The following is a 27,743-nucleotide window of genomic DNA, read 5'->3' on the forward strand; positions in this document are numbered from 1 at the left end:
GATTCAAAAGCATTTATTGACTCGGTCAGTCAAAGCCGTATTCATTCAGTTGGATCCAACCAATGAAATGCTCACTCTTGGAATGAAATCACGTAGGCCTTAATTTTATAAATAAACATTTTAAATAAAGTCTTTAAGTGAAAAGGCATACCTTTGAATCTTGTGCTTTGTGTTTTTTATATTTCGCAGATGTCAATAAACAAGTCTTGGTGATTTTTTAAAACTTTTATTAACAATATCACATTACATTCTTCTCAAACTTTAATCTCATGGATTATAAACCAGTTTTAAGTGTAGCCAGACACTGTAAATTTATGGTCAAACTAAAAAAAGAAAATGTTTTTTTGAGTTAGATTAAAAAAAAAAAAAATACTGCCGGTAACAGCACAAGAGAAATTCTTCTGATTGGCTTACAGTTTTTCCTATTTGAACTTGTCTGCTAAAATAAGAATGAAGAACAGTGGGAGAAAGAAATACACTTTTTAATGAAATCCTTCAATTTCATGACTGTGTTTGACAAAATGAGGGTTCATCTAGTCATTTGATCCTCCAGAAACCCACAGCTGTGGTTTAATCTTTATGTGTGTGCGTGTATTTGTCTAATTAGAGCTGCTATTCCTCTCTGGTGCGATATGCTATTTATGAGAGAAACACTTGAAGATTAGCAACATAAATCATTCATCAAACAGCTTATTAAATAAGTATAGCAGATGAAATTCTTTACAGGATGTCATATATGGAGTCTAACATTAATTTAGCTTCTTCCACTCCTATAGCTGTCATGGTGAAGACAAATCCAGCAAAAGTGCAGTCTGGCAGTTGTGAAGTTTTAAAACAAACCCTCATATAGAGAATCAAATGGAAATCACTCAGCGTGGCCAGAGAAGTTCGGAAAAATTCCCATTTGAATTTTAAACAATATTTTTTTCTTATTTGAACGTGTTTATTTAGGGACAGTACCAATGAAAATATGTCTCGTAGGCTTACAACATAAACAAATCAAAACATCCCTTATATTCAGTTAAAAATACCATATACAGTTTATTGTTTGTCAGAGCAGGCAGCTAATCCAGCGGTTCCTGTTTGATTCGAATGACGGAGGTCGTGACCCCGCGGTGACTTCGTTTGACCTCTCTCCTCAGAACGTACTCACTGAACTGGGTTGAGTCCACACCACCTCCACAAGAAGCAGCGATCTCAAAGCCTCGCTGCTGCAGTCGCTCCAGAACCTGATGAACACAAAAATTCCCAAACACACACCAAATCATTATCCTTTCATATTCAATATATAATAAGTCAATCATATTCTACAGTACCAACAGTCCAAAGAATGAATATACACTACCGTCTGGTTTCGGTACAATTTATACTTCACTTTTACGTGTGCGTGAGGGTCAGCGTACAGTGCGCGTGACGGGAATTACGTCATCGGTAGAGTAAGCGCGTATTGTACTCGCACCGCCGGATTTTTGTAACCGCGCGTACTTTGCATGCGCAGGATTAGTTTATCCACAAGGTGGCAACCATGAGCCGTCGATTCACAAGGTATAGTCGAAGAAAAACTACATAAACAGAACATGCAAACATGCAAGCTACAGCGACAATGGAGGCCTACATAGACGAGAGATTGTGTGAAGAGGTTAGAAAGTACCCTCATTTGTACAACTCTAGCATGAAAGAATACAAAAATGTTTACATGGGTTGTAACTCGTGGCGAGAGATTGCTCAAAACTGTGCATGCGTCGAACACCTGTTTACGTGTACGAGTCAAATTAAGTATACTTAGCAACGCTGTGCGCTCGACTGCATGCGGAGCGTTATGAATCAGCGTATCGAATCATGATTCGGATCGTGTGTCAAACCGCCAAACTGCTGAAATCACATGACTTTGGCGCTCCGGACCGCTGATTCGACACAAAAGATTCATAACACTCCGAAGCTTCATGAAGCAGTGTTTTGAAATCGGCCATCACTATATAAGTCTTTTTTTTTTTTTTGGCGCACCAAAAATATTCTCGTCTCTTTATAATATTAATATTGAACCACTGTACTCACATGAACTGATTTAAATATGTTTTTAGTACATTAATGGATCTTGAGAGAGGAAATGTCATTGCTGGCTATGGAGGCCTCACTGAGCCATTGGATTTCAACAAAAATATCTTAATTTGTGTTCCGAAGATGAACGAAGGTCTTACGGGTGTGGAACGACATGAGGGTGAATAATAAATGACATTATATTTATTTTTGGGTGAACTAACCCTTAAATATTTTAGTGAAAACTGTTTTTCATGATTAACTGATGAATATGAAGTTCAAAAGAACAGCATTTGTTTGAAATAGAAATATTTTGTAACAGCAATTAATTTGTAAAGAAGATATTTTGAAGAATGTTGGTAACCAGAGAGCTGACGGCACCCATTGACTTCCATAGTAGGAAAAAAAAATACTATGGAAGTCAATGGGGTCTATCAACTGTCTAGTTACCAACATTGTTTCAAATATCTTCATTTGTGTTCAACAGAAGAAAGAAACACATACAGGTTTGGAACAACATGAGGGGGAGTAAATGATGAGCATTTTTGGGTGAACTATCCCTTTAAGCCTTGTTTTCAGAGAATATATTCTGAATTAATCAGTAAATAATATGAAAATAAACAAACCCCTGTATTCTGCTTTTGTGTTCCACGGAGAGAGAGAAAAAACAGCATATGGGTTTGGAACAACATGAGTAAACAGTGACAGCGTTTTCATGTGTGTGTGAACTATCCCTTTAATTGAACACCCCTGGCACAGAATCACTGCCGTCTTCTGTTGGGAAAACGGCACAGCAAAAGTGTTATAAACCATCTGTCCAGCAGCTCTCTCAGCTGAATAAAATGAGATACTTAAACCACTTGCTTATTTCGTCTTTCTTTCTGTAGGTTTCTCCCTCACTCTCTCTCTCGTGCTGTTTCTTCCAGTCCCGCAGATCTTCGCTCCACAGAACTGTGAGATCACATTCCATTAGTGTGCCTTCAGGACGTCCCTTCCTCTTTTGCTCTCCAGCGCTGCGTCACTAAATTTCCCTCCATCTTTCTCTTTCTTAGTCTTTTTCCCCCCACAACCTCTCATTTACAGGTCAAACTTTCTGTCTGTGTGCTCTCTGTGACTTTCCATCATGCTTTTGTCCTTCAACTCTCTTTTTCTCTCATTTTTCTTGTTTCCTGTCTTCTGCCTCTACTTTTCTCAATCTCCTGCTTCCATTAGTGTGACGGCAAATGCCAGGGGCCAAAAGATTTAATAAGCAAACAGGATTAGACAGCCTCTAGACACACACACACACACACACACACAGACACAGACACACACAATATATATATATATATATATATATATATATATATATATATATATATATATATATATATATATTATGAAATGGTTAAAGAGAACAGTATAGGAAAAAATGTGCTCATATTGTACATTCATTCCTGACATGAATTATTGGCCAGTGTTTGTAGTTTCTAATGCTAAATCAGCTGAAGCTCCTGGATGGAGCCAGATTGCAGATTTCATTTGAAGTGGTTTAGTGCTGTCAAATCGATTAATCACATCTAACATAAAAGTTTGTGTTTACATAATATATTATATATATATATATATTACATTTAGATATATCATATATAGTATGTATATCTATCTCCAGGGTTTGACATTAACTTTTTTGTTCACCAGGCTAGTGGTTTTTCCAAAGTTACTAGCTACAGTATTTTCACTGGCCACAAGTTTGACATTGATACCATGGGGAAAAACTGCCATATAGATATTTTTAATATTATTAGGCTGCTGTCACTTTAAGACCTGACGCACGGATCCATTATACTGTTACACATGCGTTTTCTTTCTCAACTTTTTACGTTCACTTAAAACATAACTGACTGTGTTTACATGAATACTCACCAAGAACGGCATTTGACATTATTTTGTGTGTGTTTGACTGTTTAAGCGCAATAAGCAGCGAAAGAGAACTCAATTTAGTACTGAGAGCCAGCTTTATGTGGCACACTTTGGGTGTGAGAATAAAATCTGCGGGAATGAGTAAAATTATGCGCAATACACGCAATTCAAGCCCTTTAACACCAACAATATTCATCCGGAGCAAATGAAACGAGTGAAAGGTGTTACGCACCTGTACAGAGTTGAGGTGGCAGTATCCGTTTAGAGGGAAGCGTATGACATGAGTGGAATCGTGGTTCCAGCCTGCGTTGACAGAGTTGCACATGACGTCTCCTATCTCTGGGAAGATGTCCTCGATGAGGGCTTTATCACCGCTGAGCGTTATCCTCTCTCCCAGCTCGGGGGCCACACGCACTACCACACACTCACACATGCGTGATGTGTACCTAGAGTCCTGCTCAGAACGCCAGCGCTCCAGCTCAGCCTGCAGAGGCTGCAGCTGGAAATAGCGGGCCTCCTCGTACAGCAGAGAGTAGTCCTACACACAGACGCAGAGACAAATGACACAACTGATGTTTAAGGAACGGTTCACCTAATTCAGTCGGTGTTTAGGGCTGTTACAAACTCTTTTAAAGTATCTTTTTACTACTGTTTCATGAACAAAACAACAGAACAACATGATGGTGATTCAAAACTGACACTATTCCTTTATTCTTTAAATAATCCTGTTAATAATATAATACTGATGCAGCGTGAGATTTAAAATCCTACCTTAAAGTCATCTGGGATGAGCAATTTTGATGTCCTGAGGAAGTTTAATATGTAGCGGAACATGTGTCCATCTCGATCTATAAAATAATGCTGCTTCAGGCTGTCCAATACGATCGGCTCTGTGCCATCAAACAAACGGCCAATCCTGAGAGAGGAGCAGTCAGATATTAAAAGATTTAGATGTAACCAAACAACAACAACAACTTGCTTTCCTATACAAGGTTTTTCTCTTGTTAAAACACAAACACATGCAAACATATATATACACAAATAAATACAAATATACATTTACACCACCAAAAGTCTCTTATGCTCACCAAGGCTTATCAAAAATACATTAGAAACTGTTGTATTGTGAAATATTATTACAACTTGAAATAACTTCTTTCTACTTTAATATCTTTTAAAATGTGATGGCAAAGCTGACTTTTCAGCATCATTATTATTATTATCAATGTTGAAAACAGTTGTGCTGCTTCATATTTTTGTGGGAACTGTGATACAGTTTTTTTTTTTTTTTTTTTTTCAGGATTCTTTGATTAATAGAAAGTTCAAAAGCATTTTTTTAAAATAGAAATGTTTTGTAACATTATAAATGTCTTGACTGTCACTTTTGATCAACTTAATGAACTAAATAAAACTGAATAAAAGCATTCAAAAAGTCTTACTGACCCCATGTCCCACATAAAAAAAAAAACACATTTAAAAAGCATTTAAGTAACCAAATTTTAGATGTTTACTAAGATCTAAGATCCTTCTATTATCTATTGAATCCCACAATAATATTTAAAATATCAGTAAGCTTAATATATATAAAATCATCATTTATTGGGTACTTTCAGTTGGGAGGTTGGCTGTCCCGAACCCTAACCCCTACATTTCAACTTGTGAAAATGATATTGAAATTTTTTAAAAATCTTGTTTTTAATCTATTTTATATTTTCTTTGTAAATCATTAAGTTTTATGTTTAAAAAAAAAAAAAAAAAAAAAAAAAAAAGTGTCCCGCATTTTCATGTCATTACCGAGACAGTGTATGTTTTAGTCCATTGGCTTGAGACTGATTTTAACCAACCTACATTTTTGATCAGGAAATATTCCTGTGTCCCTCCCTCTCATAGCCTCTCTTTCATAGTAGATAGGGCCCATCGTTTTGAGTTAAATGTGTTCAAAAGTCTGAAAATCTGTGGAACGTCACTACCAAACACCTTTTTTTCTGCAATTAAGCAAACTTTTTTTGGGGTGTTATTTCATAAAATTTAGTTTTTATGTGTGTACAACTGTTCAGAACTGTGCTAGCTAACCATGTGCCGATTAGCCTATTTGAGCTAGGCTCAAAAGTATCTAAAACTGTCACTACTGAAACACTCACGACCGAAACGTGATAAAGTTTCGGTTATGACATCATTGTTTTTTGAGTGTTATTCGATAAAATTTAGTTTTTATGTGTGTATAACTGTTCAGAATGGTGCTAGGTAACCATTTGCTCATTAGCATCTTTGAGCTAGACTCATAAGTATCTAAAATTGTCACTACCGAAACAGTCACAATCGAAACATGTGGTGAAGTTTTGGTTGTGACACGATTATTCTGGTAGTGACAAAAGGGAACACAATCCTTTATTTGGGGGAAATAAACATAATTTTAGTACAGTTATGCAAATCATTAGTATTTTAGTATGTTTTAGTATGCGAGTTAAAATTATGTAATGTTTTGTGGTCACTACCAACACGTTACTGTCACTACCGAAAATGTGCAGTCACGACTGAAACATGGGATGTTTTGTCAAAAATAAAGTATAGTGAAGATGTTATGATAGTGTTTGGTTCACTGTATATTCAAACTAATGAATCCTTAACTTTGAAATCAGTATGATAAACTTTATGCCTTTTACAAAGAAGATTGGATTAAAAATACAACAAATCTCATAAATTACACTTGAAATATTGTTAAAATGGTAATTGTTATTGATTTACCTGTGAAAACTTTAATAAAATAGCAAAAAAATATATTTACAAGGTAGATGTAAACAAAATCTTAATAGGTCAGTGTAACCTTTCTTATTAAATTATTTATCATTTCGTGTTTCGGTAGTGACAAATTTGAGGAGAGGAAAAATTACAAAACTTTCTGAAAATACAATATGAGAATTAACTGCACAATTACTAAAAATGTGTTCCTTGAATATTATACAATTTGCATACATACAAACAAGACATTTTTTTCAAGATGTTTCCAACTCTGACTTTGAACCAATTCTGTAGAATAAACACCAATGAAGTGCACATTGCATGCGTCTAAAGAGATATAATAATGACTGTAACAATCTGAGAGAACATTGTTGCGACTAGCTGATACTTGGACGATTGAGAAGTTTGAGAACAACTGTGCCAAAATGTTCATTAAAAACATTTAACATCATCAGCGTGTGCTCATATAAGCACACAACTGTCCGGCTGACAGTTCTTTCGGTCAGCACAGTCTGGCTAAACCCTAGCCTACATCTGCATCAGCATCACGGAGGGCATGGCTGGAGGCGGCGGCCATCATTGCTCCTGACGACGCAAATGTCATCATCCAGCACCCTGCTTCCTTTCTCTCTGATGAGTGCGATGTCATATTGATGTTGTTTGTGATAAAGTAGCCAAGAGGCGAATGGATCACAACTGTCACTTGTGCCAATGCCTTCTCTGAAACATCTATTTGACGATTATAAAGGCTTTTCGAGGCCTATACTAGATACTAGACCCTTTGAGACAATATGTGTGAGTATTTCTATGGCACTGTAAAGGACAGTGGGAGGCGGGATCTGTGTGAGACATGTGAGCAGTTGTGAGACTGGATGCTAGTCTGGCTCAAAACGCTTCAGGCTCCTTTTGGCCTGTGCTCTGATGTTTGACTCAGTCAGCAGCTACAAGACAATAATGCTCTTTGGCATTGCAGAAATATACCGGTCAGTGAGCTAATGAGCTCAGACAAGACACACACACATACACACAAAACACACACATATGGAGCAAACACACATCATGAAGGACTTGTGTGTGAACAGACGCGTTCAGAGGATGACGTGTGTTTTGGAAATTTTAGGCTGACTGCCAAATGAATTAGGTGACAGTGGAATAAATGTTATTTAAAGGGAACCTATTTTGCCCCTTTTTACAAGATGTAATATAGTCTCTGGCGTCCCCAGAATGTGTCTGTGAAGTTTCCGCTCAAAATACCCCACAGATCATTTATTATACCATGTTGTAAATACCCATTTTTGAGTGGAAGGAAAAACATGCTGTTTTCGTGCATGTCTCTTTGAAAAATGAGCTGCTGCTCCCCGCCTCCCTTTCCAGAAGAGGGCGGAGCCTATACAGCTCATGCCTCGGATACTCTGCCAAAAACTAAAACATCTGTTTTGTTTTGATTATCATCTCTATCGCAGTCACGCTCATGTGACACTGCAGTTAATTATTTGCATGCGTTTAAAGAGTTTAAACTTCTGATATATGGTTTTCTGAGCGCACAGAAAGCTGGCTGTCAGACGGCGCGTCACATGAGTATTAAACTAAGTTCTCTTTTATGTCTTATTGTGCTTAAACTGTCAAATACACAAAAGGTTATTTCGAAAAAACACAAAGTTCACAAACACAGTCGGTTATGTCTGTGAACGTAAACAGCAGGGAAAGAAATCGCATGTGTATATTAGATCTGTGTATTAAAGTGACAGCAGCGTAATATACAGTACCTACTGCTGTTAATATGAACCAAACAACAAAAGAAGAACAGAAAATCACTCACTGCTCTTGACTGAATAACTTTAGTAGCTTTAATAAGAATACATTTCTTACTTGAATGCTGCTGTTAAATGCTCTGGTGAGGAGATAAACATGGCGGACTGTGTACAGCTCACTGAGGGGAGGAGCTATGCTAATAGGGCAGATTGTCAGCAGTTGTGGGCGGAGCTTCTGACACTGCTTGTTTGGAGAGACTGTTTATGATTTATGGGGATTATAAAAAAGGAGTCTGTGGATTTTTACCATTATAGGCTGGCTGTTTACACACACATCTGTGTTCAAACACCTATTAAAAGTGAATTTTGCATAACAGGTCCCCTTTAAATGGGTAAAAAGAACACCTTTTCCTTTGAACCCCTAAGCTGTCCATTTCTGTTTGTTTTGCATCTCTGTGTGTGTGTAATTTACCTGGACTCTGGGTATTTGGTTAATGTGGCCAGGCTGCTGGTATACATGTGACCCCCAACGTCAATGTGCACCGGTGCGTTGGCCTTCGTGAGCTGTGCAGGTGTGGGGATGCCAGCTGTGCCCAGCGGGGAGACCGGCGAATGTGCCAAGATAGGCCGGGTCGACATGCCCACACTGTTGCTGCGATTCTCCTGAGAGAGAAAAAAGATGATGGGTAAGATTGCAGCAATTTCAAGATTAATATTCATAGTTTTCCTTAAAAAAAAAAAAACCTTGGGATTTGGGTTTATGCATTCGGGATCATGAAAAGCAGACATTAACATACCAGAAGGAGGAGAATATAGCTTTGGAGCTAAATTGGAGCTAAATTTTCTTAGGAAACTGTGCACAAGTTGTATGAACTTTCTATGATACTTTTATAGAGACTGAATTTATCCACCAAGATTTGATTGAATCATGAAAAGTGGTCATTGAATGGACCAGGTTGGAGGTGGTTGTGAGGGAGGGGTTGAAAAAAAGTAACAGGGATTTGTGATGTCAGTTGAAAAGGAAAAGCGTTTTAGAGGCAAGGCAAGTTGTTACTGCCTGTTTAGGGCTCACGGGCCAAAGACCTTTGATTTGACCCGCTGTGTCATATCACAAGAGGGAAGAAAAAAAACAGGAAAATAAAACATGCCACTTAAGCTTATTTTCACTTTTAATTTAAATAATCTTTTTAACATTTTTATTCTTGCATTGAAATGTAGAGAATTTCAATGCAAGAATATATAATTAAATAAAAAATATTACATTAATATAATATAGTTGCATTATTTGATCAAAAATACAGAAAAAAAACATTTGTGAAATATTATTACAACTTAAAATAATGGTTTTCTATTTCAATATACTTTAAAATATAATTTATTTCTGTGATCAAAGCTGAATTTTTCAGCATCATTACTCCAGTCTTCAGTGTCACATGATCCTTCAGAAATCATTCTAATAGGCTGATTTATCATCAATGTTGGAAACAGTTGTGCTGCTCAATATTTTTTATAACCCGTGATGCTTTTTTCAGGATTAATTGATGAATAAAAAGTTAGAATAGAAATCTTTTTTAACAATATACACTACTGTTCAAAAGTTTGGGGTCAGTCTTTTTTTTTTTTTTTTTTAAGAAATTAATACTTTTATTTAATTCTATTTTTAATAAATGTTGTTTCTTTTAACTTTTTATTCATCAGTGAATCCTGAAAAAAATTATCAGTTTCCAAAAAAAAAAGAAAAAAAAATTTAAAATTTAAAAAATATTTTAAAATGAATGATTTCTGAAGGATCATGTGACACTGAAGCCTGGAGTAATGATGCTGAAAACTCAGCTTTGATCACAGGAATAAATTATATTTTAAAGTATATTGAAATAGAAAACCATTATTTCAAATTGCAATAATATTTCACAATATTACTGTTTTTTCTGTATTTTGATCAAGTAAATGAAGGCTTGATGAGCATAAGAGACTTCTTTCAAAAACATAAAAAATAGTAATGTAATATATATATTTGAATACTATGCATCAATGTATTGTACACAAAAGCAGTGTGTAGAAGTAAACAGGTGTCAATTTTGATTTCAGTGTCACACACACCTACAGCCCCTTCTGCCGCAAACTCTCGTTGTCGATTGTTTGGAAAGCAGGTAGTTTGGCCACTCACAGTGCCATTTTAAAAATGCCACAGGGCAACAGTGTTTACACACTTCTGGGAATCGACCTTTCAAAGGCTTGCTTATAGCAGTCTCTGCACACTAAACTGGAATAGGAAAGTATTTTAACAGAAAAAAACTGAAGCAGCCTCTTCATTTTGGTTAATGTGTGTCATCATGAGCGTGGAATGGGAGCGCAGTGCTAAATGGTTCACAACATAAAAACAGATAATCACTTCTACCTTATCAACTGCATTACAACAAATTAAATTGACCCGTTATGGCATTAATGGTGATTTCGCTGTCAGCAATAAACAGCAGTACAGTAGCCACACTCTCATTAGCCTCAGTAGGGACTTCGTCTCACATAATATCTGCTTGTGCTTGGAAATAAGTGTTTGTTAAATCTCAATGGTCACTCTCTGCCGAGGCACAATGAAACAGCCATAGGCAAAATTTCCTTTAAAGATGAAAAACTGTAACATAAGTGTACTTAGTGCAATATCATTGCATTTTTCGCCCAGAGTGGAGTAATGCTATCTGAGTCGACTGTCTTACAGAATGAAACACACTGAGAGAACGAGTTCAACAGACTGGCTTATACAGCGACCTGGAAATCAAGCATTAACCCTTGCTAATACACAGAACATGTGCAAGTAAACATGTATCCAGGCTAATGATAAACATCTCTGGCACAACTGGGCTTTTGGCGGGTGCAGTTTCTGATGGGGCGTTGTGCCTACGGGGAGAATAACTTGGGTCAAAGATGCATTTTATTTTCTGGCTAATTTTACATTCACAATGTAGACAATGAGGAAATGAGAGCATGGGGTGGAAAATGTTTGCCTTTATTCATTTGGAAGAGACTTCTGACAAAAATAAATACATTAAACTTATATACACACATACAAAAAGTAATATGTGCCTTAAAGAACAAAGTGCAAATAATAAGTGCAAACCAATAAAGTAAAAATAAGTGTTACATGAATAAAAACAACTTATTCCACTGTCATGGATGGTGCTGGAAGCCAAAGAAGGGTGAGATATTGGCTAATTGGAAATACATTGACGCCAACTTACTGTGAAATTGTGGATGTAAAACAAACAATCAGGGAAGATGAATTATTGCACTGATGTGAGTTTAAAAAGAGCTGAGCTCTCTGCAGTGTTTATGGTGAGCAGTAAATGCCCATATTGAAATATTTCTGTGTTATTTGTGATTTGAGAGTGTGAAAGAGAGTTGTTAAGATATACAGAGGTCTAAAGACCTAGCCAGAAACATCAGGATAAAGGAGAATGAAAACAATGTTGCGATGCATGTCTACATATCACTGCCAATTGTTTACGCAAAGCTTACTAGTGTAAAATAGCAGTTAAAAATATAATACAATTTATTTTAAAATAAAAAGTTGTTTAATTTAGGAAAAATTAAAGATAGGACATACTTCATTGCTTGATTTTGATTATGAATATAAATGTACACCGATCAGGCATATCATTATGACCACTGACAGGTGACAGGTGGGTGGATATATTAGGCAGCAAGTGAACATTTTGTCCTCAAAGTTGATGTGTTAGAAGCAGGAAAAATGGGCAAGCGTAAGGATTTGAGTGAGTTTGACAAGGGCCAAATTGTGATGGCTAGATGACTGGGTCAGAATATCTCCAAAACTGCAGCTCTTGTGGGGTGTTCCCGGTCTGCAGTGGTCAGTATCTATCAAAAGTGGTCCAAGGAAGGAACAGTGGTGAACCGGCGACAGGGTCATGGGCGACCAAGGCTCATTGATACACTTGGGGAGCGAAGGCTGGCCCGTGTGGTCCGATCCAACAGACGAGCTACTGTAGCTCAAATTGCTCAAGAAGTTAATGCTGGTTCTGATAGAAAGTGTCAGAATACACAGTGCATCACAGTTTGTTGCGTATGGAGCTGCATAGCTGCTGACCAGTCAGGGTGCCCGTGCTGACCCCTGTCCACCGTTGAAAGAGCCAACAGTGGACACGTGAGCATCAGAACTGGACCACGGAGCAATGGAAGAAGGTGGCCTGGTCTGATGAATCCCATGGATGGCCGGGTGAGTGTGCGTCTCTTACCTGGGGAACACATGGCACCAGGATGCACTATGGGAAGAAGGCAAGCCGGCGGAGGCAGTGTGATCCTTTGGGCAATGTTCTGCTGGGAAACCGTGGGTCCTGCCATCCATGTGGATGTTACTTTGACACGTACCACCTACCTAAGCATTGTTGCAGACCCTTTCATGGAAACGGTATTCCCTGGTGGCTGTGGCCTCTTTCAGCAGGATAATGCTCCTGCCACAAAGCAAAAATGGTTCAGGAATGGTTTGAGGAGCACAACAACGAGTTTGAGGTGTTGACTTGGCCTCCAAATTCCCCAGATCTCAATCCAATCGAGCATCTGTGGGATGTGCTGAACAAACAAGTCCGATCCATGGAGGCTCCACCTCGCAACTTACAGGACTTAAAGGATCTGCTGCTAACATCTTGGTGCAGATACCACAGCACACCTTCAGGGGTCTAGTGGAGTCCATGCCTCGACGGGTCAGGGCTGTTTTGGCAGCAAAAGGGGAACCAACACAATATTAGGAAAGTGGTCATAATGTTATGCCTGATCAGTGTATCAATCCATAATGTAATCAGTGATTTCTTGAACAGTAGTCAGTGTTATAATAATGCAGTACCCTAAAAGCCTCATGTACTACAATATTGGTATAATTAGTCAACATACTAGCTTTGTAAATTTCTCATGACAGTTAAATAAAATATGCACAACCATTCAAAAGTTTGGGTTCAAAAAGTTTTTTTTTTTTTTTTTAGCATTAAATTGATCAAAAGTGACAGTAAAGACATCTATAATGTTACAAAAGATTTCTATTTCAAATAAATTTGTTTAAAGAATCCTTTAAAAAAAATACTGTATCAGAGTTTCCGCAAAAATATTAAGCTGCAAAACTATAAGAAATGTTTCTTGAGCAGCAAATCATCATATTAGAATGATTTCTGAAGGATCATGTGACACTGAAGACTGGAGCAATGATGCTAAAAATTCAGCTTTGATCACAGGAATAAATTACATTTTATAATATATTCAAATAGACAACAGTTATTTTAAATGATAATATTTCACAATTCTTTTTTAACAGTCTTTTTGAACAAATAAATGCAGCTTTGTTGAGCATAAGATATTTTTGAATGGCTGTAAATGCAAGACGCAATAATGCATATGACTCTATGGATGCATGAAGAAAAAAGTCTCTGACCCAAACACTTTCTCACCCTCATCTCAGCATGTACTGAAAGAAAACAGCATAGACTCACTTTACATCAGTTAATTAGCAAGGAGGGAACAGGATATAATTGGATGTGAATGTGAAATTACGCAGTGTCATAATTGACAAGGCCTTTCAGTTTTTTTTCCCCAGGATGTTTTTCCAGCACTCTTCTTCCTCTAGGGGTCGCTAATAGATATTTACCCCAAACTTTTGCAATACATGCTGTGATTTTAGTGCAACTTCAAACAGAAAAGAACAGCAGCACATACTTGAACATTCATAATGACAATATAGCTGAGGTTGTGAAACTCCTGAGGATGAATCTTGTTTAATTCTGATCATTAATATAATTTAATGCAGCTGAAGAACACACCAAACAGGTATTATATTTAGGAGTCATTGATTTTTGCTGGAGTACAGGTGTGTTATTAGCTCATTCCTCTTTAGGCAACGAACACTTTTATTTTTCACACTCACCTTCATGCTGAAGGGTGAAGAAATCAGTGCCTGTTTTAGCGCAGCCTACTTACAAAGCATAATAATATTCACCAACATATGAAGGAATCAATCTTAGTCACGTGACCAAATGAACCGCCACAGGCAGTTGTGCTGCTGTCCCTCAGCAACAAAATGGAGATGGACTGGTTTATAACGATGGGAAAAAACAGCAAATGCATATCTAAAAGATGTATTAAAACACTAGACCTCAAAACACAGATTTTTTTTTTTTTAAAATGCCAGTGGCAGAATTCAAAGTTAAGTTTCTGACTGAAAACGCCCTGGTTATACAGTACACCATCGTAAGAAAATTGACATTATAATGAAAAAGAAAATAAGGGATTTGCTGACAAATGTTCCATACAAAATGACACACAGATGAGTCAAATTTGACATCCCACGGTTGTTGCTTGAATTCGTTCATTTGCATAAATACACGTGGTGTGAAAACACAATTGTCCTCTGACTGGCGTGATTGACAGGCAACAGAGCCGTTAGTAAAACTGATTTGAAATTGTTTGGCGCTATTCTAGGACCGTGTCACGCGGTCACACCGATGTGCTAAAGACATGAAATCGCTATTACCTGTGAGGGGAGCATATCTCCGTTGAGTTCGCAATGAGAGGAGACGAGCGCGGTGACCGTTGGAGTGTCCGCGCGCTCCACGGCGGCGCGCGCGCAGTGTCTTTTCGGCGATGCCCCCGGTCCCGAAACGCTTACCGGATAGACGAGCGTTCGCGGGCGTTTGATCACCTTCTGCGGTTTGAGCTCGAGTTCGTCCTCGCAGGGCAGCACGTGCGCTCCGTTGACCGTTTCCGGGGAGACGACGTGGAGAGGCGCTAACTTTGACCCGATGCCCGCAATGCCGTTGAGCGTTGCTATGGAGACGGCGCCGATGCAGTGGTTGGTGTAGGTCTTTGACAGTTTGGCGGCCCGCGACAGCATCTGCATTCTCGTGCCCAGAAGGTTCTTGCCGATGGCTTTATTCTCGTACCAGGTCGTGTCGGTGTCGCTGCAGTGATCCCGCGGGCGCTGGAAAAAAGCTTTGCAGAGAGGATTGCGCTTCGAGAGGTACTTGACGAAGCTCGCGTAGGGGCAAAACTCCGTGGCGGTCTCGTACATGCGGGGAAGGTTGTCGTCGTCCGTGTCGGATCTTTTTTTCGTCCAGGAGGCGGAACGAGACTTGTGGTACGGCCCGAGCGCTTTGAAGTACACAAACTTCCGTCCGTCCTCGTCCACGGCCAGCCCGAAAGAGTCCTCCTCGAGCTCGCGCTGGTTCTCCCGCCCCCTCGTGCAGAAGTACATGCAAGTCTCGAACCACACTTTGTTGAGCAGCCCGAACGGCGAGCTGGCGCTGAACACGGCCGACGTGTAGAGTTTCCTCAGGTCGGAGCGCGTGATAGCCTGCTTCTGCACCACGGGACCGGCGCCCTGCTCCTCCAGCTTGCGTATGACCGCGGCGAGCGCGAGGTTGGCGCTGCGCAGCTCGGGGTCCTTGGTGAGGTCCAGCGTGCGGCAGAACGGGGGCTCGTTCAGGTACCGGTTGAGCGAGCTCCGGATGCTGATGAGGGAAGACTTGCTGTACAGCTGTCCGCTCTTGGAGCGCGCCTCCGAGTAGAACGAGCGCAGCACTTTGCAGAGCGCGTGCTTGTCCATGCTCTCAAAGTCCGTACTTTGCGCCTTCTCCGTCAGGTATTCCCGGAAGATTCGCACCGCGTACCGAGTGGCCAGGCGCGTGTTCTCGCTGAGCCTGGAGCGGTGCATGTCTCCCTCGGCGAAAAGCGGGTCCCCAGCCGCCGACTCGAGCTGGTCCGTATTCCGCATAAGGACCGCTTCCCCCGTTTCCACGGCAGCAGCGCAGCTGTCGGGCTCCCCGCACTCCTCCCACTCTAACTCGGCTTCTTCTTCTGACACTTCTCCCTCTTCTCCTGTGATCTGGATCTCCTGAATCTCTTCCTCGTCTTCCTCGCCCGAGCCTCCGTCTCTCTCCCGATCCCCCGCCATCGGGTCCGGTTCATCATCTCTACAGCAGTGGTCCCCGCTGCCAGGCATTCTCGCCATATTGCAGTCTGACAGTGTATGAGTCCCGAGGCACTGCGCATGCGCTATATTGGACCGCAGAGCTGAGAGCTTTTTTGTGCGTTTTAGTGACCTTCAGCTACGAGAACAGGCACGCGCTCTTAAAGGTGCAGGAAAAGGGGAGCTAGATTGGCCAAAATTAAAACACACACACTCTCATTCCAACTTGGATGGAGGGATAAAGTGAGAGAAAGAGGCAAACGGTCAGCTATACCCTGTATTGGACTGCAGCTGAATTAAGCAGTACATTATGCCTTTAATACACCCACACAGACACACACCTGCTAATTATTAAAGGGCTATGTAGCTCAGGCAGGCTGACTTGATTTGGGAGTTTCCAGCAGCAGCTGTGATCATGTCTAACCCCGAGGCTATCCATATACTTTGAGAGTGTGTGTCTGTATACTGCCTTTTGTGTATGTGTGAGAGGAAGAGAGAATGTGACAGATGGGAGGGAGAGAGAGATGAAGGTGTGGAGAGCTAATTGATATTTCTGTGCATGGTAAGAATGATTTCGACACAGCATATAAAGTGCAAGCCACGGGTTTGTGTTCACTCTAAAAAAAAAATCCTGCGTTAAAAACAACCCAAGTTGGGTTAAATATGGACAAACCCAGCGGTTGGGTTAAATGTTTGACCAACCTGCTGGGCAGTTTTATTTAACTCAACTATTGTTTAAAAATACTTTATGGCTGGCTTAAAATGGACCCAAAATAGGTTGGAAATTAAAATTAGACTAATTACTAGAGGTAACAGCAATAATCAAAAGGTGAACATTTATTAATAAGCAATTTAATAAATGTTTATTATTTAATTATTATTTATTAAACCTATTAATAAATGTTCATTTATTAAACATATTAATAAACGTTCATTTCCAACCTATTTCGGGTTCATTTTAAGTGAGTAATACAGTAATTTTTAAACAATAGTTGGATTAAATAAAAGTACCGAGCAGGTTGGGTCCAATCACTGGGTTAAAACAACCGAATTGCTGGGTTTGTCCATTTTTAACCCAGCATTTTCTTTTGGAGTGTATGCAATGATGACCAGTAGGCAGAAAACACTCCAAACAGGTGAAAACTCACAGTTCAACTAAAAATTAAAATTGTGTCATTACTTTCTTACTCATATTACCTCAAAGAATATCCTGCACACTTTTTTGCAATTTAATGAAAGTGAATGAGGGCTGAGGCTGTCAAGATACACATAAAGCACCATAAATGTATCATAAAAGTGGCCATACACATGTTTAAAGTCTTTAGAAATAATAAAGTACCAGAAAAAGACAATCTTAGTTTACTGAAAATATTGAGATCCATCCTGAGAGAATGAATCATGTCTGGTTTATGAACAAATCAATCTTTTGAAGTGACTCATTTCAATGAATCACTTGATGCTGATTACAAAACGAACAGATTCAATTCTGATTCAGATCAACTCAGTGAATCAATGATCCGGTCAATGTGGCTACCAGCTGAGCCAGCGGCGTCAATTGGGTATGGCAGGATGTGGCAACTCAACAAGATTTTGCAGAGTTTTGTAGCCAATCACAGGGATTTCTGTTGAAGATAATGACCAATCAGAGGTGTTTAAGTTACCCACGTTAAATGAGTTTACCAAGTTCTGCACATGCACAAATCCTCTCATTAACAAACAAAGCAGAAACACAATGTAAATAAAAGATTCATTGTGCAGTTTTGACAGATTAATTGATTAAAATGGTAGTTTTCGCACTCAGCGAGTTTGCGCTGAACTGACAGCTTCAGTGCTTTTCATGATCCTTTGTGACTTTTCCTACATCAGTACAATTTTTTTTAAATGCTGGCTATAGTAGTAATTTAACCTTTTAAATTTTACTTTTTTTAAAAAAAGTTTTTGTTTTTCATCAGATGATAGTTTTCTACATCATGAAACTTAGTTTTACAAATGAGGACAATTTTTGAAGAATGAACAAAAAATATTTTTGGTCATCACATTAAAAATAACATTTAAATTGGATAACTTTCAGACTTTTGAGCTTTGAAGTGCTGGAAAAGTTGTGTGAAGTACTTAAAAGTGGGACTGTCACGTCTAGGGAGTAAGATTGGATGAAGTCATGCCTTGGCTTTTGATGAATTGACGCCACTGAGCTGAGCTCACCTTGCAATATAGCACTTGAGTCATAAGAACCATTTTATGATACTTTTATGGTGCTTTTGCATCCTTTTTGAAGCTTCAAATCTCCAGTCACCATTCATTGTCACTGCATGAAGAGTGAATATTATTCAAAATATTGCCTTTTGTGTACCACAGAATCAAGAAAGGCATTAAGGTGAGTGAATGATGACAGAATTTTTTTTTTTTTTTCTTCAGTTTTCATATTACTTGATATTGATGTGACAGTGTGACTGGACTGTATTTAACTTCTGCTCTTCTGATATACATGAATGTGTGACTTGCAGATGCAGCTCAGCTGGAACTCACTGCAGACTTTCTCAGGTTAGAGCAGATTTTCATTTTCTCTTATATTCTTTATAACAGTAGATGCTATTTTAATGTAAACAGAGCCCCTCTGAAATGCATCATAGCTTATTTCAGGGCTTACTCGATTATGCATTGATATTTTTGTGTATGAATGATTCTAGAGTACTCGGGATGAAATTGCTTTTAGCCCTGTGAATCTCTAAATACAATAATTTCTATGGCAAATTATGCTAGTTTTCATTGGAGTCTTTACACTAAGATTATCCTATATGAGTGACCTTGATGAAGAACACATTCCTAAGTGCTTCTACATTCACGCCTCTCTCCTCTCTCCCCTGTTTGTGTGTGTCGTGAGAACCCCGAGGCAATGCTGTCTCAGTATGAACAGCACAGAGCTGAGGTTTGGCTCTGGAGAATAAGGCAGATGTTTGTCTCCGGCGCTGTGCCTCAGAGACAGGCAACGCATGAGGAAGCGGATTTTAGAGCTCAGTAGGGCTCAAAGCTAGAGGAGGGATGAAAAAAAGCTCTATTCATCCATCAGCAAATCAACAGCGATCATCTGACTCATTAACTTTATATGGTCAGAGTCTTCCCATAGTCTTGTGAACCTTTCTTAAGGAAAAGATATGGGTCAATAGCAAAAAAAAGTGTCTATGATGATTTTAAAAATGTTTACGCTTAAATAATGACTCTAATGTGTCATGTGGCGTAACAAAAAACAATAGTAATAGTAAAAATACAATATAATTATATAATAAAATATAATATATATTTAAATATATAAAATTATAAAATAAATCTTAAAATATTTTATAAAGTAAAAAGTATATATATATATATATATAAAAAAAATTAATTAATCCATAAATATCATTTAGTTTGGTGAAGTCACACCATGACATTTACAACATGACCTTGCCTTGTCATAAAAAGTTCAAATTCAGAATCTGATATTCTTAGTTTTACTGACATTGACAGACAATGAGGGTCCTTTCGATGATATCATTTCCTGTTTTTTTTTCTGCTAGTTTGCATCATATGATTTTACTCAAAAATTAGTTTTATGAGTTTTTTTTGTTGTTGTTTTTTGACTTTATACCTTCCCTCTCCCCAAAAAACAATTACTTATTATTAATTTCATAATTTAAATACATGGAAAATACGGTACGTATTCAAGTCAAGTCATTGTATATACGAATTGCATTTTCTTTTTTTATAAAAATTAATTAATTAATAGATTTCAGAGGGAAAAATCATGTCATTGCCCTATAAAAACAAACAGAACTTTGAGAAAAAACAATGACAATGAACAGTCATGCAGAATCAGAATTCAGTTTTGCAGTTAGTTTTAATTACTTGCTGTAATTTTTGGGCCATTCACTTTTAGCAGTGTTCTATACAAGCTTGTTTCTGCCACTAAATAAAAAAAAAAATGAAAAAGGTAATGTTTTTTCTCAGAATTGCGAGTTATAAAGTCAGAATATATATAAAGTCACAATTCTGCCTTTTTTTCTTTCAATTGCGAGTTTTTGTCATGCAATTCAGACTTTTTATCTCGCAACTCTGACTTTATATCACGCAATTCTGACTTTATATCATGTGATTCTGACTTTATATCACGCAATTCGGACTTTATATCATGCGATTCTGACTTTATGACTCGCAATTCGGACTTTATGACTCGCAATTCTGACTTTATAACTCGCAATTCTGACTTTATATCACGCAATTCGGACTTTATATCACTCAATTCTGACTTTATAACTCGCAATTCGGACTTTATATCACTCAATTCTGACTTTATAACTCGCAATTCGGACTTTATATCACTCAATTCTGACTTTATAACTCGCAATTCGGACTTTATATCACTCAATTCTGACTTTATAACTCGCAATTCGGACTTTATATCACTCAATTCTGACTTTATGACTCGCAATTCGGACTTTATGACTCGCAATTCGGACTTTATAACTCGCAATTCTGACTTTATATCACTCAATTCGGACTTTATATCACTCAATTCGGACTTTATAACTCACAATTCTGACTTTATATCACGCAATTCTGACTTTATATCACTCAATTCTGACTTTATAACTCACAATTCGGACTTTATATCAATCAATTCGGACTTTATAACTCACAATTCGGACTTTATATCACTCAATTCGGACTTTATAACTCGCAATTCGGACTTTATAACTCGCAATTCGGACTTTATAACTCACAATTCGGAATTTATATCACGCAGTTCTGACTTTATATCTTGTAATTCTGACTTTATATCACGCAATTCAGAAAAGGTTAGAATCGTGTTTTTGTGAGATAAAAAGTCGCAAAACCCTTTTCTGTTTTTATTACGTGGCGAAACAAGCTTCCATAGTGTTCTGCTCCTGGGACCCTCCAGCATGAAACATTTTGGACGTCTACCTCATCTAACACACCCGATTCAAATCTTTGCTCATTAGTAGAGAGCTCCATGACCTGAAAGAGGTGTGTCGAACGAGAAAGACCTCAAACGTGCAGCACTGAGGTTCCCGAGGTTCACAGTTCCTTGGGATAAACCTGTCAGGAAGTCCCTCGCTCGAGGCCACAATGCCAATATAACAGGATGGTGATCTCTGTAACTCGAGTCCTCAGGTTTACCCTTCACTAGAACTCAACCAACAGCCTTTGTTAGAAGCCCGAATCCTTAATCATTAAACTACCGGCACCCTTTTCACAAGGCAGAGGTAACGTTGGACCTGTATCTCATTTCTCTCCTCCGCACAGCACACATATATCCCTGTGTGAGGATGAGCCTCCATTTTGAAATGAGAGACCTCTCTTCTTTTGTCTCATTCTGTCATTCCTGCCCACAGGCATGTCACCAGAAACAGCTCTGACATCTCTCAAAGGAAAGAGAAGGAGAGAGAAAGACAGAGCGAGAGAGAGAACAGAAAAGGAAAAAAAGAAACCCTCCTTTCCACATTTTAAATTCTCGTTAGCAGAGCCCATTTCACACCTAGATACCCAATTAGCAATTAGCAAAGCTTTAAAGTGCAGTCCTGAGCCGGGGCCCTGATCCCGGCCTGATTTGTATGCGCTTTGTGCAGATAGCGATAAGAGAGAGGCTGAATACATGTATAGTTTTAAATTTAATTTCATAATCATTTGCATGGCAGGCTAGCCTGCAGGCGAGAGGGAAAATAACATGCCCACTCTTCAAAAGGGAGATCAGGCTCGTTACATGGCTGTGCGGAGGATTGGAGAGGGGCTTTTTATGTGCAGGCAGGTAATTTGTTCCCTGACTAATCTGAAGAGATAGAGAAGTTCAGAGGAAGCACTTTTTTAAAAAACAGTGTGAGCGCAGCATCACAAATCGCCTCTACCTCCGAGGCTTGGGAGAGAATGAAAGCGAGCGAGAGAGAGGAACACCAAGGTGCGATATAGCTGAACTTACTGCCAGAGCCCGAGGCGGCCAAAAAAAGAGTAACTACTGAATGTGCGAGTGCGTGTCTGGGTATGTACGGCTCGGAGAGAGATGAGAACCATCTTTGAGCACGCCATCCGGTGTGGGAGAGATGTAAATCGAGCACCTGTAGTACATGACGGTCCTCTCTGAGCGGTCAAACGTTTGGACGCTTTAATATTGTTTATGTTTTTGAAAGAAGTCTCTTATGCTCATTAAGCCTGCATTTATTTGATCAAAAATACAGAAAAAAACAGTAATATTGTGAAATATTATTACAATTTAAAATAATGGCTTTCTATTTTAATATACTTTAAAATATAATTTATTTCTGTGATGCAAAGCTGAATTTTCAGCATCATTACTCCAGTCTTCAGTGTCGCATGATCCTTCAGAAATCATTCTATGATGATGATTTATTATCAATGTTGGAAATAACTTAATGTTTTTATAACCTGTGATGCTTTTATCAAGATTCATTGATAAATAAAAAGCTAAAAATAACAGCATTTATTAAAAATAGAAATCTTTTCTAACAATATAGTCTTTACTATCACTTTTTATCAATTGCTGAATAAAAGTATTCATTTCTTTCAAAAAAATGAAAGAAAGAAAAAAATTACTGACCCCAAACTTTTGAACAGTAGTGTATATTGTTACAAAATATTTTTATTTTAAATAAATGATGTTCTTTTTTTTTTTCTTTTTAACTTTTTATGCATAAAAGAATCCTGAAAAGGTATCACAGGTAATAAAAAATATTAAACAGCACAACTGTTTCCAACATTGATAATAAATCATCATATTAGAACGATTTCTGAAGGATCATGTGACACTGAAGACTGGAGTAATGATGCTGAAAAATCAGCTTTGATCACAGATCACAAATAAATTATATTTTAAAATATATTAAAATGTATATATATATATATATATATATATATATATATTTATTTTTTTTTTTTTTTCCCAACAGTCTGCGTGCTGGACAATGTTATTTTATTATCATTTATATACCACTATAGTTTTTATTAATTTTAGTATTTTTTTTTTCCTTTTAAATGTGTCTATATAGGTTTTTTTTATTTTTTATTTTTATTCCAGTTTTAGTTATTTTACTTCAAGTTAAATGTATATGAGAAATGTTGCGTTGGCAACTAGCTAAACTAAAATAAGTTTACACTTTTCATCATTTTATATTTTATATATTTATTTTATTTTTCAGTTAACGTTTATTTCAAATCATATTTTTTCATGCTTTCAGTAGTTGTAGTTAACGATAATAACCGTGGCTCTGGACAGTTCTCATTTAAATTTGACCATTAGGCTACAGTTCATTTCACATGTTTGTTTCACAGGGAACTCAGAGAGAGACAGAAAGATGGAAAGACTTGCATGACATCCTGCTCTTAATCTTATCCATATTCATGGGTGCATATGCAAAGTGTGGATGTGTCGGAGAAGCGCTGAAGACAGACGGAGGATTAGCAACCTGTGTTTGAGGTGATTCCAAGCTCACATTAACATGTTGAATATTCTACAAGAATGAGTCAGAAAACTCTGCCCTGTCCGTGGGCAGCAATTCAGCTCGCTGCATGCGATCCATTGTGTGTGTTTCAGTGGGTGATGGTGTTCTGTACAGGAATGCTTGTGTTCTCTACGAGACCAATTACATTTGTACTTTATGATCCCCTACAGTTATACAAGACTCCTTACCAGATTTAACAGATGAGGCTGTGCCGACTCTGTCGTCCTTCTGTCTGTGCAAAGTTTTCTCAGGAAAGCAGCAACCTTTACTTCTACAGGCCAACTACAGGGGTCAAATTTGGCTATGCACAATTTCAACACACGAGGTTCTTAAATGCATTTTTTAAGAGCAGTGGTATTCAAATGGGGTTCCGGTTCTGGTTCCATCCGGACCACAGGACATTGTGCCATTTTACCGTTTCTACAGTTTAAAGTGAGCAGCGCGTCAAAACAACAGAGCGGTTCACACCTCAAGCGTTCAGGGTCGTTTACAGTAATGGTCTTTTGGTGCTACACCCTTTCCGCTCCGTGCACGTTCCTTCTCTTTCCTGCTAAAGACGTAAAGCGCCATTTTAAGAGCTGCAGATGACGCGGTTATTTTAACGACAGTAGCAGAAACACGGTGAGCAGCAAAATAGATACTTTTGCTAAAACGCTGCAGAAAATGAGAAAACAGTTATTTTTATCTGTCATACAGATGACTACGACCGTTTCTCTAAACCAGGATTGTGACAAGTTAATGTGTAACGCTTTTAGACGTTTTGTTTTTTTCCATATATTTAGCATTATTAATTAGCATATTAGGAGCATTTCATAATAAACAATGTTATTGACTTTTTGTTGTGTGCTCATAATGAGAGTTTTGATTATTAGATTATGTACTTTTTTTTTGTTTTTAGTAATTTATTACTTTGAGCAAAATATAAAAATGGTCCTTACTTGTCTTAAAGGCACAATATGTAGTTTTCACCACTAGAGGACACTTATTCAAAACAAAGACGTAGCTTGATGACGCCTTGATTTCGCGGAATTACGGGAGGTGTTGTCTTCACATCTACAGCCGATGGAAAAGAATCCGATGGGACTCGGGCAGAAATCATATTCATGGATGAGCTAATGTAGTAAGATTTATTTACATTACTGTAGTATGAAGCAGGGTGTGGGAGTTGAACGAGGCCACTGGAGCGATTGCTAATGAGAGACGAGCGCAACACGTACGGCTTTTATTTTGTCTGCTTTTACACACGTACCAGCTTTTATTATGCCGCAGACGATCGCTTCCGCTTCTTCCGGTCATGCGTATGTGGGGCAACGCACTTGTTGAAACTTTGCTAGATCGATACTAGGCATGGTAAAACATGGTACTCATGGTAAATCAAGAAAAAGAGATTCTCTGTGTTGAGCTATATAACAATGGTTAGTTTTCTGTCTATAAATGTATCCAAACAGTTGCTTACTTGTCTAATAAAACACATAATATATTAAAGCGTCTTTAGTGTTTCCATGGTTTATACAAAATAAAACCGGAAACTAAAACCGCATGGACACGATCCGTGTCCTGATTAAAATTGCTTATTTCTCTGGATTTAAACATTCTTGGAAACATTAATGTAAATACACAAGTCAACAAAATATATAACACTGTTCTAGTGGTTTTGGATAATTTAATCCAAAAATCTTACATATTGTGCCTTTAAGAGGTCAACTCTGCACCCCCAGTACGTTTTCTCACAGTCCCACAGCCTTCTATACACGTTGGTGTCTAAACGTTATTATTATTATTATTATTATTATATTATTATTATTATTATTATTATTATAACAACAACATGTATGAGCAACCAGACAGTTGACGGCACCCATTGACTTCCATAGTATTTTTTTTTCCTACTATGGAAGTCAATGGGTGCCGTCAACTGTCTGGTTACCAACATTATTTAAAATATCTTCTCTGTGTTCAACAGAAGAAAGAAACTCATACAGGTTTGGAACGACACAAGGGTGAGTAAATGATGACAAAATTTTTCATTTTTGGGTGAAATGTCCCTTTAAGAGCACACAACAGTATTCACTAGCATGAAATGGTATGATGCAGGTATGATGCCAAAAAAGTTTTCATGACATAGGTAAACAACACCAGGATGATATACTAGATTCTCTGAGATTCTGAAATGTTCTGCTATCCCATAAAGCAACATAAGCTGAAGGGCCCTGAGATTTAGGTAGATAGATGGATGGATGGATGGAAGGATGGAAGGATGCCCCATCTAGTGCACACTAGTACGCCCTTTTTGATGAAAGTATACCCCCCTTGGCCAGGTAACCTAATTAGACCGTACATCTACAGACTCAATGTCAGGTGACAGTACCACACACATCCACTTGGACAACAAATGGCAATTCCACGAGCTGGTAGCATGTGGCGCCACAGCTGTGAGCAAACACAACTTATAGGATATAGGGTACACCGGTCAGAGAACACATTTAAAGTGAATCATGCGACAATCAACGCAGTTAAAATGCGATTCCATTGTAACATGCGCACGTGCGTCTTGTTCCTCTCGCTCGCGCTCTGAGCGTGCAGCAGCTGTAGCGTATTACAAGATGAGAATGAAGGAATGCTCGACTTTAAACATCGCGGTTAAAAATAACAACCGCTGCTAAACACAAATAAACAAGAAAAACGCCCTCAGCAACATTCAAAAGTGTGGCAGTTGCGATCAAACCTGCCGTTTGACAACCAGAAACCCTTATAGAACGAATATAAAAGCAGCCGCTGTGTTAAAGAAAGATTTTCCACAATCGCTCGCCTCTCATTTAAAGAGCTTGCGACTTATAACATCGCGAAACCTAATCGAGGACGCCATTACAATATCAGTCAATTATTCGAGGCTACGCTACGGAACAGTTTTACATGTGACAACGTAAACTGCTTCAGGTGTCGTTTTGCGCTGCCATTACACATATCGGGAAGCGACAGGATGTAAACTGGGAGAAGATAAATATTTTTGTCCCAAACGCGCTCGTCCTCTGGCACATGCGTACATGCAGCTGCGCTCTGAAGACCCACTGCCTCTCTCTGTAGAAAAAAACCCACAAAGCCCAATCTGGCGCTCCTCACCTGGAACATGGGACATCCAGCGACGTGTCACCTCTCCGTGTTTGGGCTCCTGTCCGCGCCCCTCGCTCAAGCGCTGAGGAATGGAGCCCAGCTGAAGCTGAATTCACAGAGAGTCGCTCCAGGGGTTTCACAACCCCTCTGGGCCAGACCCGGATAGAGAGAAAGAGAGAGAGAGAGAGAGCGCGCTCTCAAACAAACGCCCCTGCAGATCTCTGCTCACTTCAGAACAACTAGTGAATTAACCGATCACAAGAATGAGCTATTTGTAATACACAAAAAAAATGTGAAGTTTCTCTTATTCTAGGATGTAAAAAGCAGGTCTGGTGATTTTTCTGCGTAAAACAGTCGCCCTGCTTCTTACATCTTGCAGCGGGGAGGCAGATTTGAATGGTTATGATTAGTTTTGATGGAACGCTGCCGCAGGCGCTTCCTGCAAATGGATGGTGAGTGCGCGCACGGGCGCGCTCACAGAGGGGGAGAGGGCCATTACACAGATTGAAACCTATGTCACGGCTATGGAAAACCTGTAAATATTAGGGGATTTTAAAATTGTGATTGTGAAACGTAATGGAAATTAACAGAAAAAATTCTTAATATAGTATTTCTCTAATTTTTGCTTAGATCTAAAACATTAGCATTAGCTAAATGGCCCATTTTGAGTGCAGTTTCTATAAAATGATTTCTAAAAGTCCTTATCCAGTAAAAAAATGTTGGTCTAACTTAAAT

General features: G+C 38.5%; 1 protein-coding gene across 2 annotated transcripts; it reads right to left on the reverse strand.

Moving 5' to 3' along the window:
- Positions 1-210: 210 nt before the first annotated feature.
- kctd1 (potassium channel tetramerization domain containing 1) lies at positions 211-27,496 on the reverse strand. Of its 2 annotated transcripts, none has more exons than XM_051876204.1 (5): positions 27,018-27,496; positions 8,902-9,092; positions 4,711-4,855; positions 4,172-4,477; positions 211-1,229 (listed from the first exon to the last, which is right to left on the reverse strand). In XM_051876204.1, exons 1-5 carry the CDS (start codon positions 27,024-27,026, stop codon positions 1,065-1,067), a joined length of 816 nt encoding a protein of 271 aa, XP_051732164.1. In that variant the 5' UTR covers positions 27,027-27,496; the 3' UTR covers positions 211-1,064. The 2 variants fall into 2 exon arrangements, with proteins under 2 accessions (XP_051732164.1, XP_051732163.1); XM_051876203.1 differs by lacking the exon at positions 27,018-27,496 and adding an exon at positions 14,956-16,434.
- Positions 27,497-27,743: the final 247 nt, after the last annotated feature.

This window comes from Ctenopharyngodon idella, chromosome 20 (assembly GCF_019924925.1).
Source record: "Ctenopharyngodon idella isolate HZGC_01 chromosome 20, HZGC01, whole genome shotgun sequence".
In the NCBI taxonomy this organism is placed as follows: Eukaryota; Metazoa; Chordata; class Actinopteri; order Cypriniformes; family Xenocyprididae; genus Ctenopharyngodon; species Ctenopharyngodon idella.

Excerpts from the sequence above, each read along its gene's own strand:
- kctd1 (XM_051876203.1), bottom strand. The coding sequence starts at position 16,431 with ATGGCGAGAATGCCTGGCAGCGGGGACCACTGCTGTAGAGATGATGAA. Across the intron at positions 4,478-4,710 it reads TCATCCCAGATGACTTTAAG|GACTACTCTCTGCTGTACGA; the intron begins GTAGGATTTTAA and ends GTCTGTGTGTAG. Across the intron at positions 1,230-4,171 it reads GCCACCTCAACTCTGTACAG|GTTCTGGAGCGACTGCAGCA; the intron begins GTGCGTAACACC and ends TGTGTTCATCAG.